This window comes from Typopeltis vanoorti, chromosome 3 (assembly GCF_054136105.1).
Source record: "Typopeltis vanoorti isolate ZY-2024b chromosome 3, IOZ_Tvanoo_1.0, whole genome shotgun sequence".
Lineage (NCBI taxonomy): Eukaryota > Metazoa > Arthropoda > Arachnida > Uropygi > Thelyphonidae > Typopeltis > Typopeltis vanoorti.
The window spans coordinates 12,162,209-12,175,903 of NC_143551.1; the positions used below are offsets into that span (position 1 = coordinate 12,162,209).

The 13,695-nt window shown below is 34.5% G+C and overlaps 1 protein-coding gene across 2 annotated transcripts in view; it reads left to right on the top strand.

The window, feature by feature from the left end:
- LOC150107917 (3-hydroxyacyl-CoA dehydrogenase type-2-like) overlaps positions 1 to 13,027 on the top strand; it is a 73,014-nt gene extending 59,987 nt beyond the window's left edge. Inside the window, exons 4-6 of one of the 2 annotated variants that reach the window (XM_090415434.1) lie at positions 990 to 1,227; positions 9,641 to 9,792; positions 12,748 to 13,027. In XM_090415434.1, coding sequence (XP_090271560.1) covers positions 990 to 1,227; positions 9,641 to 9,792; positions 12,748 to 12,753 — 396 coding nt within the window. In that variant the 3' untranslated portion in view covers positions 12,754 to 13,027. Of the gene's footprint in view, positions 1 to 989; positions 1,228 to 9,640; positions 10,056 to 12,747 lie in introns of those variants that run through there. The other variant, XM_090415433.1, reaches the window with a different exon arrangement.
- Positions 13,028 to 13,695: the final 668 nt, after the last annotated feature.

A 13,695-nucleotide genomic window follows, 5' to 3' on the forward strand; every position in this document is an offset into this window, starting at 1 on the left:
ACAGTTAAGCTAGCCAAATTAATGAACAAACGCAACGTAAAAGTAGCCTTCCTTCCTATGGAAAAAATCTCAAGATTCCTACATCCGCCAAAACCACCTCATCATCCTCTTAAAAAACCAGGAGTCTACAAAATCCATTGCTCTTGCGGGATTTGCTACGTAGGACAGACAGGAAGATCTGGAGAAATACGCATGGCTGAACACCAAAAAGATGTACAGTATAAAAGAGAAGTCTACAGGATGTTTAATGCGTAGTTTCTCTAATTATAAAACCAGGAGTCTACAAAATCCATTGCTCTTGCGGGATTTGCTACGTAGGACAGACAGGAAGATCTGGAGAAATACGCATGGCTGAACACCAAAAAGATGTACAGTATAAAAGAGAACATAAAACGGATCTTGCTTTCCATACCACTTCCACTGGACACGATGTACTCTGGCAAAAAACGACGACGTCATACATAGAAAACAACGGCTACATAAGAAAATTTAAAAAAGCTGCTAATATGCTGAAAAACCCAACCCAATTCAATAAAAATCAAGGTTTAATTCTCCATCAAGTGTGGTCAGCTCTAATAAAAAATCTACCTCAATCTTAGCTCGGACTGTATGAACGAGAACAGGAACACGTAACATCGTCCAGTATTGTTCAACGTCAATAACGTTTTATATCTGCATTCTGTTATTTGAGTTTATGAATAGCCAGACATTTATGATTTGTATTTATTAATTTCTCTTGTTTAAACTTTCAGTTATACTATTTACCCCTGAAGATGTAAATCCTACAATTTACAAAACTTGTTGGGAACTATTATTTCAGTATGTTGTATAACTGAATAATAAAATATGTGGTGTAATCACCAAAATATGTCTTTTGAACAAATTAGCCACAGAAGTCTATGCCTGTAATGTACTTAACATTTTTGCATAATCATGTAAACTTTTATTGAAATTTAAATTTTCTTAATTTCTGTCCTTTCTGTCTTTAGGTAAATGCCATTGGTACTTTCAATGTTATCCGTCTATCAGTTGGACTTATGAAGAAAAATGAACCTGATACAAATGGACAGAGAGGGGTTATTATAAACACGTCTAGTGTTATTGGTTATGAGGGTGACATGGGCCAAGCTGCTTATGCAGCTAGTTCAGGAGCAATTAATGGAATGACTTTGCCTATTTCTAGAGATTTGGGATCGCAAGGGATCCGATGTTGTACAATTGCACCAGGTAATGTTTATTTTTATGTCTTAACCTAATTTTTATTAACTAACCAACAGTCCTCCATCTTGAGGATGAGTGCATATCCTTTCATTTGATTTCTCAGAATCAACCCTTTTGTTAAAATTTTTACTTAGAAACTCATGTATATGTATTCAGTAGCAAATAACCTCAGTAACTTTTAAAAAAAATTACGTATATTAATTATGACACTGGCAATACTGACATTATTTAAACAAAGAACTGTGTGTGTGTGTGTGTGTGTGTGTGTGTGTGTGTGTGTGTGTGTGTGTGTGTGTGTGTGTGTGTGTGTGTGTGTGTGTGTGTCTTTACTACTATGTACATCTGACTTCCTTTGCATATCTTGCAAAATGAGATTTAGTTTAGGATACTATCCAAGGAAACTTCACTAGTTAGTAATAGTTTGCCCCTCCATAATGCAAAGCACATCTAAAGGTCAAAACCGGTCTGAGTAGTGACCCTTCCTATAATGCATAGCATTATACATGTCTGTAATGAGATGTACTTTGCATTATAGGATATTAAGGCAAGCGATGTGAAGTCATTAGTTGCTATGTATGAGTTGCCCCATTCCTGAAAATACTTCAGGTGTAAACTTTGTTTGCTTACAGTTGAATAAAGGATTAATCCAAGTATATAATTTCTTGGTATCTTTAATTCATAGTACAACCAAGTGGAAAAACTTCCAATTACTTACAAACTATAACAAGGTGAAAAATGTCTTGGACAAGGGAAGTGCATGCATGTACAGTGATATACTTAGATTTTGCAAAAGCTTTTAATTTTAATAGACTGCCACATGACAAGCCAATAGCTTGTCATGTGGCAAGTCATTAGCTTCTATATGTGAGTTGCCCCAGTCCTGATTATATTTCAGGCATAAACTTTGTTTGCTTACACTTGGATAAAGGATTAAACCAAGTATATAATTTTTTTGTATCTTTAATTCAGAGCTATTAAATAAGTTGAAATGGATGGGATTGGATAACAGACTTCTGAATTGGATCAGTGACTGTCTGTTAAATGGGTATCAGAAAGTTGTATGTGAGGGCGCAGTATCCCAAAAGAGGAAGGTCACTAGTGATGTGCCACGGGGGTCAGTTTTGGGACCACTGTTGTTCAATTTGTATATTAATGATATTGGGATAGACTGTTGGCAGATGATGCAAAATTGGGGAGAGCAGTGCAGAGTCAATCAGATGTTATGGCCGTACAGGAGGACTTGAATAGATTGTATAAATGGGCAGCTAAGCAGAACTGTCAGTTCAGTGTTGCAAAGTGTAAGGTTTTGAAATTTGGTAAGCAATGATGGGATGTAAAATATACACTTGGTGGAGACACTTTAAAGGAGTTAGAGGAAATGAGAGATAAGTGGTGGTGGACAAGGACCTGAAATTCAAAGGCCACTTTGCACAAGTTGTGAAGACGTCACATTGGATAAGATAAGATAATGGCAATGATGCAGAGGATCATGACATACAGAAACAGAGAGGTTATGATGCCATGGTATAATGCTTTGATCAGGCCTCATCGGATTATTATGCACAAATTTGGTCACCAGCATTTCATTGGTGATGAGGATATTTTAGAAAGGGTCCAGAGATGATTCACAAAGGTGTCAGTGGTCTTTGGAATGTGGAGTACAAGGATAGATTGAGAGAATGTAAATTGCAGAATCTCGTGAATATGAGTGGAGGTGGGGATATGATTGAACATATAAGCTAGTCAGGGGTTGTTATCAGGTTGACATGGAATTTTTCATAGCATGGTGGGGGGGGTAGAACAAAAGGCCTTCCTGGAAACCGTATGAGGAGAGTGTGTGTGTAGAGGTGTCAGGAGAAGGTTCTTTACATGGAGAGTGGTTGGTGAGTGGAATGCATTGCCAGAATGTGCTGTGAATGTAGACATATTGAATCAGTTTAAGGCATGGTTTATGAGCACAGTGGTTCATAGATAGTATGTATACCTCCCATGATCAGTCTCTGACTCCGTGGAGGTCACATGTTAATAATTAATAATAATAATCACTGTGGTGTTCACTTTCTCAAATTTCAAACTTCTCTGACCTACGTAACCCTTACCACAAGAATAATAAATTTTATGCATACTAGGATACTTCTGGAGAAGAATATAATTTTTTGGGAGATCTTAAAAAAGTCTCTGAGGTTTCCAAACTGTTTTTTAAGGTTCTTTGACATCCACTAATATAGACTAAAATGCAATATGTTTTTTCAAGATAAGGTCTAAGTATGTGAGAGAAAAACCTTGTATGGTACATAATGATTTTTCAAGTATATATATTAATTTATAGACACATTTCTCTGGATGTTAGTTGCCAAGCTAGCCATGTTTGATTAAATGTATCATGCACTTTGTACCCATGTTATTTCAGTAGTATCTAAGTTGGTGTTTCAATTTAATTGCTATATGCAAATCCATGTTTTGCATCCATAACATAACATTCTGTTGACAGATACATCCTGAGTCAGTGGAAAGGTTGTTTGTGAATGTTTTTAAGCATTTTTTTTTGGGGGGTGCTTAAGGGTCAAAGCTGTATAACTGAGAGGAGACCTCCACATAGCCTTTAAAGAAATGCGGAGAACCGACCAGGGCTTCTGACCTAATGTACAATCCTGACCTTCTCGTGGTGCACCCTGTTGGGTATCTACCTGGATACTGAATGAACGAGGGTGGGCTGGCAATTTGGGATTTAGCCGACCAAATTGTACTCTTATTGGTTAAACCAAAATAAAAAATTATGATACAACATGACAAAATTTCATGCCAGTTGGAGCATTGCCTGGTTAAACAAGGCCCCCATTGTTTTCATCAGGGAACCAGGGTGAACAGCAAAAAGTCAGCTACTGGAACAAATCTGAAAACAAACCCCAACTCAACATCACCAGAGTTAAAGATCGGTACTATCAACATAAGAAGCCTGAATGGCAAAGAAATGGAGCTAGCTGAAGAATTCGATAAGTACCAGATCGATATAATAGGATAGGGGTGACTAAAACCAAAAACACAAAAACTGGTGAGATCTTTCTAAGCAATAAATACAAAATGTTATATTCAGGCAATGACAATCAGGGAAAAGAAGGAGTAGTCATAGTATTCAACACAAAATATGAGGCTAATCTTCTTGAATGGCATGCAGTCTCAAGTAGAGTTATGTGGACAAATATCAGAATGGGTAATTGGACAATGAAACTTATTTCTTTCTATGGTCCCACAGAGGGTTCTACTAAAGTAGAAGTGGAGGAATTTTTTGATGCTTTAGAAAAAGCAACTCACACAATGAAAAAGGAAAAGTTGGTCCTTGTTGGGGATCTAAATAGCAGAGTAGGAAATGATTGTCAGACATGCAAAAATATTTTGGGAAAATTTAGAGAAAAGAGCAAAGCTAATAATAATAGCACATACCTGTTGGATTTCAGCTCAGGACATAGACTGTTATTACTAAACACTATGTTCCAACATAAAAATGTGCACAAATTCACATGGAGAGAAGAGGCAGGGAAAAAGAATAGACTCATTGACTGTGTTATTGCTGATAGTGATGTTTTCTCCCTGGTGCAGGACACCAGAGTGTACAGAGGATTTGAAACTGGAAGTGATCACTAATTAGTCTTGAGCAGGATAAAATTGAATTTCATATTGAAAAGAATAACATGTAAGAAAGTTTTAAAGCGAATAAAAGTTGAGTAGCTCTCAGATGTGAACTGTAAACTAAAATACACAAAGATTATTGAAGAAAAAATGAAAGCGTTTGAAAACAGAAACCAAACCTTGGAGATTCAGTGGCAAGCCTTGAAGAAAACCCTGATTGATTCAGCCACAGAGGCATGTGGTGAGGTTGTCTGCAAGGATAGAAAAATCAGAACACTATGGTGTACACAGGAAGTTAAAGAGGCAGTGAAGGAAAAGAAGAAAGCATATCAAAAGTTCCTGGCAAATAAGTCAGCTTTTGCTCTTAGAGAATACAGAGACAAATGTAAGAAAGCAAAACACTGTGTGAAACTAGCTAAACAAAAGTCATGGGGGGTACTTTGACAAGAACATAGAAAATGAATATCAAGAAGGTGGTAAGATATTCTGGCGGTTGTTGAAGAAGCTTAGAAATGGAGGAAAGAATGCTGTAAAAGGAGTTAGAGATGATAAAAGTGACATGAAAACAGGAGAAAAAGATATCCTTAAAGTATGGAGTAATTACTTTGAAAAATTGCTAAATGAAACAAGCAGTGATAGCACAGTGGTAAAAAAACACTCGACAGGCATACAGTCAGGAATACATATCCATACTTGAAGTAGAAAAAGCCATCAAAGGCTTGAATTGTGGAAAGGCAGCAGGAGCAGATGATATTCGACAAGAAATGCTGAAGTATGGTGGTATAAAAGTCTTACAGTGGCTGCACTGTAGTTCAGAAAGCCTGGACTGAGGGACGAATTCACAATGATTGGAGTAGAACTCTAATAGTACCCATATATTAAAAGGGAAATAAAACTGAATGTGAGAATTACAGAGATATTTCCCTATTGAGTGTTCCTGGCATGATCTATGCAAGTATACTTGAGAAATGGTTGAGAAGAATTGTGGAAGAAAAGCTTGGTAAAGAACAAGCTGGATTCAGGCAAAATAGAGGCTGTCAGGATCAGGTCTTCACGTTACAACAAATAGTTGAGAAAGCATGGGAATATAACAAAGATCTGTATTTAAGTTTTGTCAATCTGGAAAAGGCACATGACAAGGTGACAAGAGAGAAGCTATTTAATACACTACAGTTATATGGAGTCAATGGGGCATTATATCAAGCAATACTTAGTCTTTATTTGAGTTGCAAGTCAGCAGTTAGAATTGAAGGAAGTATGGGAAGATGGTTTAATGTTAAATCTGTTGTGAGACAAGGATGTACATTATCCCCTCTGTTGTTTGCCAGATACTTTTGATATGCTTTCTTTTTTTCCTTCACTGACTCTTTAACTTCTGTGTCCACCATGGAGTTCTAATTTTTCTATCCTTGCAGACAATGCCTCTGTGGCTGAATCAATTAAGGTCTCAATCTAATCCCACGAATATAATACGACATTGGATATATAATCATGCCAAAGTGAATGCCTTTACATTTACTGACATTGAACTGACACCCATTTTCCCATGCCCACAATTCCAGCCTATTCAAATCATTCTGCAAAGACTGCAATCAGGATGCTGATAAGCAGCATTCCTGATTACCCTACCAATCTTTGCATCATCAGCAAATAACTGTATGTCACTTGTCAAATCCTTCCTAATATCATTAATGTACAGATTGAATAACAGTGGACCAAGCACTGTGTCTTGGTACACCACTTGTTACCTTAAACCTTGCAGACTCAGATCTCCCGTAGACCAGTTGTTGATATCTCTCTCTCATACGGAACTTATCACCAGTTAAATCATTCGTACCTACTACAACTACGATTTCGTTTACTTTTCTTTTCTTTTTGTGAATTACTTGCGTTATATTTTTAATTTTCACTCCAGGAAAACTCAATGTTATAACTCTCTCTTCTATAGCATGCTTTATTATAGAGTCACCATACTAAATAACATCTTTCTTTTTACTAACAACATCACTTACCTAATTTTCGTTATTTCCTGACTTACCTGTTTCCTTGCTTTGTTGTTTCTTATTTGCCTGTTCATATTTCGTTTTCTCCCTATGCTCATTTAATCGTCTCTCAACTTTTTGCAATTCCCACATTGTCTCTCTGATGATCTGCTTCAACTTCGCTATTTTGGCAGTTAATTCATTTTCATTAACCTCTTCCATGTGCACAATAACCTCATTGGCAGGGCTAATTTTCTTGTTCTCGCCTGTAGCGCTTTTTTTTAGCATTTCCTTTTTTGCCGCCATTTTAAACATATACTAAATATTATATCTTAATAAAAATATATGATTAAATACTAAATACACTATATAAAACACTAAAATCTACACTAGTATATTATATAACATTACTTTTCTAAGGGAAAACACAATAAAAACAGACAAAAATCACCAATTTTACAGGAGCACTAAATTTGCTGACCAACCATCAAAAAATTTACAAAATGAAAAAAAAAAAAAAAAAAGGTATTAATTAAAATACAAAAAAAAAATCCTTTGCCCACCCATAGTACTGATGTGCTATAGGTTTACAACCTTTCTTAGGTGGGAGTTTCATTTAAAAAGAAATTAAAAAAAAAACACATATGATTACATTTAAATTATTCAAATAGTGAAAGTTTTTCACACCATATGTTTTTCCCCTTCTAGTAGATATCATGTTAGACCTTAAATTGCTATGCTGTGACTTTGAAACAAAATAAGAAATTAACTAAATTCAAAAGTGCAAGAAAGGAGTTATAAGCTAAGAAAGGAATCCATTAAAACATTTTCATAAGAGAATGATGTAAACCTGCCACCTCTTCTGGTTTCGATAGAAGACCCAATATTTGACATTTGACTTACTTCTCACTTTTCCAATCAGTTATACAAAGTTTTCTGAGGTTTTTTCTCCCCTTAAATAATGAGTTTATCCTGATAGCCAGTGGCACTAATATGCTATTATATCCATCAACATGATGAGGCAGAGTAAAATTCTTACTTTCCTCTGATCTACCTGAATGCTGCTTTGCTATATGAATGCAATCCAGACGCTCTTTAAAAACCCACAGGCATAATTTTAATATAATACTACTGCCACCATTATTATAAAAATGATTATTATTATCTGAGACCTCGAGGGAGTCAAAGGCTCATAAAGGGAGGCTATACATCATCCATACTAGCTGTCATACCTTCCCTTAAATTCATTCACTTTGAAAAGGCAGACTATTCCACTAATTCACTCTCTGAGAGAAAACTCTAGCCCTTACCTCTGTCTTAACTATGAACAAACTTAACTTCCAATGCCCCCATGTTCTTCCCCCCACCTTCCATGTAATGAAAAATTTCTTCAGGCGATATCCCATAACATCCATTTGCAAGTTTGTAGATCTCTATCATATCACCCCTCTTTCTCATGTTAACCAGAGTCTGTAATCTGCCTACTCACAATCTGTTCTCATAATCTAAATTCCATAATTCCGATATAATCTCTGTAACTCCTCTTTGCACCCTTTCCACTAAGGATAAGGAAGTCATCTTATAAGAAGACTTCCTTATTCTTATATGTCAAGGTTTGTTTTGGCATCAAAATTATTGTCAGATTTGCATTTGCAATTTTTACTCTGTAACATTTGAACTTCAAATTCCTATCCACCATTACATCAACATACCCAGCCTTATCAGTTTCTTGTAGTATAATCCCACTAATATAATATGACATTGGAAATTTCATAACTTTACACTTACTAACATTAAACAAAATAGTCATTTTCATTTCTCCAAATTTCCATCCTATTCAAATCATTCTGTAAGTGCTGGATATCACTGATTGTCTTGCCTGTCTCTGTGTCATCAGCAAACAATTGCACATCTACTGTTAGACCCTTCCTAATGTCATTAATATATAGATTGAACAGCAATGATCTAAGGACTGATCCCTGGTCAAATTTACATTCACACCCACTGTATACCACTTTTTGATACCTATTTTCCAACCATCCATTTAATCAAGTGAAGCATTTATATTCCAATCCCATATTCTCCAGCTTATTCAACAATATTTTATATGGTATCCTGTCAAATGCCTTATCAAAATCCAACAGTATCATAGTGTATCCATTCCCTTTATCTAACTCGGCTGTAACAGTGTTATAAAATATGAGCAAATTGCTAAAACATGAACTTCCCTTTAGTAAATTCTTGCTGTTCCTTGCAGGTAATAGATTGTCTGTCTACCCAATTTTTATGCAAGTTCCTACCAATTTCTCTAAAATTTTTGTTTCCCCCCCCCCCATAGTCGTGATTTCATTTTTGCAAAATAAATTAATATCACAATTTTATATTAAATTACAGTCAATGCTTTCTATAACAGACTTATTTTAACAAACTCTGATAAAATGGAAATATTGCTATTCTAAACTCTATTCTATCCCTAAATAACTGTGAAAAAGCATGATACATTTAATTGAATAACTTTCCAGAACATGCTAATGGATGACATTGATATATAGTATTGTCATCCATCAGCATGGATGGATGACAATACTATATAATTTATTTTCCTGCTGTTTTTGTGAGTGCTACAAGTGTTTTTTAAGAGGCAACAAAATTGTAGTAAACCCTGAATTTTTCATCTTAAAATTTGGTAGGTATGACCACTTAGACAAGCTTCAGTGATCCTCATTAGTCTGTTGCTTTACTTACAGAATAATGGCATTATACATATTAGCATAAATGTATTATATTCATGTGTATTTCTTCCTCTTTAGAAATTATTGATACTCCACTTGTTCAAAGTCTACCTGAAGATCTTGTGCAGTTTCTCTCTGAAGCAGCTCCATTTCCAAAAAGGTTTGGATTTCCAGATGAATATGCATTGACGGTGCAGTACTTAATTCAGAATCCATTAATAAACGGAGAGGTAATAAGATTAGACAGAGCTATGCGATTTTATCTTTGAATCGTATCTGTCATAAAGTATTTATTTAAATTGCTTTATCATTGCATAATTTTTAATACAGGAAAACTTTGTTTATAGAGGGGTAATAATTTGGACTGAAGTATTGAATGCTGAATCATTAAACCAAATGATAATTTACTTTCGTGGTGAATAATGAATTTTTAAGAATAAAACTTGAAGATACTTGTAGTTGTGACCAATAAAATTTAAATAATTGTGTTGAATTCTCTCTAATACTTTATTTATAATAATAGTTATTATATTTAAATGAATAATTTGTATATTGTAAACAAGGAAATGTTTATAAATATCCTTTTATAATTTAGTGTTATTCATGGTGTTTTAATACCATTAAAATAAATTATGAATAAGATCCAAGACCCAAAAAGTCTGTCAACAAGAAAGAAATGTTATTTAATTCAAGACAACTAATCTTCACTATAAAATCCTTAAATTTTTATTTAAAAAAATTTGACTGCATCTCTATTACATTTGTGTATAAAATCTGTTTTGAATAAATATATATTCTTTTTTGTAATAATAATTGACAAACTTTCAAAAAAAAAAAAAAAAAAACTAATGCTATATTGAAGTATATACGTGCAAAGGAATCCAAATTGCGTGCAGTGGCACGTTGCGGCCTGAACTTAAATTAAATTAAATTGAAGTAAATTACTTAAATTAAATTAAAATTAATTACAGTTAAGTTATTATTTTACACAATTTTGTATGACAGTTTCCCATACTTTAGGGATGGCAAGAACATCATTGCGGGTTAGATTTGGTCTGTGGAGTAGGGCTTCAGGACTTTCTTTATATAAACGTTCATATTTATATGATGATCTGTGTAGAAGTTTTGTCTTTTTCCAATGGATCTTGTGGTTTGGGTTTTCAACTCCGTGTTAGCAAGGCCTGATTTATGCAGTTTGATGAGGCAGATATGGATAAAGAAATACGATCTTGCTGCCACCTACAAACCCATCAACCAAATCCAAAACTTGTTACCCTCGCCTAAAGACAAACTTTCACCTATGCTACTACCTGGTGTATACGAAGTTCCATGTTCCTGTAAACTCTCTTATTTTGGAACATCAAGACCATATCCGCCTCATCGAACCGCATAAATCAGGCCTTGCTCAACACGGAGTTGAAAACCCAAACCACAAGATCCATTGGAAAAAAGACAAAACTTCTACACAGATCTTCATATAAATATGAACGTTTATATAAAGAAAATGCTGAAGCCCTACTCCACAGACCAAATCTAAACCGCAATGATGTTCTTGCCATCCCTAAAGTATGGGAAATTGTCATACAAAATTATGTAAAATAATAACCCTTTCTTTTGTCATTCCTAGTATTGCCTTACTGTACTGATGATGTCTTAAGATACCTAGGACGAAATATTTACGTAATAAAAAACCTACTACTGTGGTTCACGTGTGCTAAACTAAGTCATGAATTCTCCACAAGTTTCTCTATATAATCAAATTAATGCTATATTGTTCAGTGCTTCAGCAAAAGAGGCTGATCAACTATCCAAATGGCAAGAATGACTCCTCTCTCCAACAAAATTAAAAATCTTAGAAAATTGCTAACTCTGATTAAATATACTGAATTATATGCCATCATCCTTAACATTTTACAAAACCGATTGTTATTTTTTCCTTCAGAACCAGTAGATCTCGCAATGAAAGCCTTTAGTAAAATTTATAATTTTGTTGGAGGGAGGAGACATTCTTGTCATAACAACCAACCACCTGTGGTGGTAGAGAGAGGTCAAGGCTCACATACCAGAAACCTTCCTATTCAAGGTTTTAATGTGTTGTGTCCCATAAATTCATGTTCACTCACAACATTTTTAGTCCCTAATCTTTCCTCAGTCTTCATGTCCAGATCACACCTTAGACAATCCATAGATCTAGGTCCAATCTATCCCTTAAATTAACATTCAATTAGCCATTCTTTCAGGTCTCTTTCATACCATTATGTTTTTGCAGTATGTCCTCAGGCTGGGTTATCTTTATGAAGGATGAAGAACCTAACTCATCTTCAGCTGAAAAAGTATTTTTTCTTAAAAAAATATTTCTGATGCTGACAGCAACCACAGATATGTGAGTCCTGAGAAAGATTAGGGGGCATGAACAGATTGCATCAATGGCAATATTCCTCATATTAAAAACAAGTGTATTAGGAAAGAAGTTGAGATTATCAGCATCCAGGAATGCATTAGCAGAGCTAATCTCAAGTGGTATGGTTACTTAAAAGATTGGGCAAGGAAAGATTAGCAAAACGTGTTCTCTGCCAGGTTGGCAGGAAAAAGACCCAGAGGAAAACCAAGATATAGGTGGATTGATACAGTAAAAAGTACCTTAGAAGACAGAAATGCAAGATCTGATAATGTTGGAGTCTTGACAGGTAACAGATTCAAAAGATATATTTCGGCAATTACACCACATTTTTTTATTCAGTTATATAAAACACTGAAATAATAGTTCCTGACAAGTTTCGTAAATCGTAGGATTTACATCTTCAGGGGGTAAATAGTATAACTTAAAGTTTACACAAGAGAATTAATAAATACAATTCATAACTGTCTGGCTATTCAGGTAACAGATTGATTTGGGGGGAAATTGTTGATAAGAAGAGTTAGTAATGATGTAATTTCTTCGTGTAGTACTTTCATAATATCCTGTACACCCCTTGAAGGGTGTTCAGGATATTACGTGTACACTGTTATTATGTGTCAGGAATTTGATGATGATGATATAAGTTTTTCCCCCCACACACATTTTTGAGAGTGAAGTGAAGCTTGTAGATGCCTATTTATGCATATATTTTATTTAACTAAGGTATGAATTCTTCATAGAAACAGTTGGACTAAGAATTGTTTTTTTTTTTTTTTGATTGGATGAGCTTTAAGCAATTCAGCAGTCTTACTACTTTTGAAGATCCAAAGACTTAAATTGCGATTTGATCCACGTGTCATCTTCACATAAGTTGTTGTTAGTGCATTAGTTTCATAAAAAATGTTTCGTTATAATTCAGACTGGAATTATTGTGTATGTAAATGACTTGTTATTGTTTTTCACTTGTAAGTAGTTTATTCATATTGAATAACTTCATGTTCATAAAAATGAAATTCATAATGTATATATATATTATGTACACACAATAAATTACTTTATTAAGTGTTGCTCTATTTCTCAGATTTTTTTTTTATCTTAAAAAGATTTTCATGGAGTATAGAACTTCTATGTAAAGGTCCTTTATTTCAGTTTATAGAACCTCTATAAAAAAGTGACTATCACTGATAATTTACATTCATTGATAGAAACCATTTAATCAACACATTAGTAAAATATGTTCAGGCTAAATAGAGAGGTTGTCAGGATGAGATTTTCATTTTAAGACAAATAGTTGAGAATTAGAATAGAACAACAATCTTTATTTAAGGTTTGTAGATCTGAAAAAGGCAAATGGTAAAGTGCCAAGAGAAAAACTGTTTCCAATGCTGCAGTTATATCATGTAAATGCAACATTATATTGAGCAATGCATAGTCTATGTTTATGATGCAAGTCAGCAGTTAGAATTGAAAGAAGCACTGGAAAATGGATTGAATTTAAATTTAGTATGAGCCTAGGTTGCGGACCATCTATGGAAACAGGGCAAGAGTGTGGTTTTTTTACTTGGAGAGTGGTGAATGAGTGGAATAAGCTGCCAGAGTCTGTTGTGGATGCCATGACTGTGAATGAGTTCAAGGCAAAGTATGATAGATACTTGTGAATGTTGAATAGTTGTTCTTGACATGATGTTAGGGCCTCCCTCGATGAGTCTAAGGATCCTTGGAGTTGCCCGTAAGT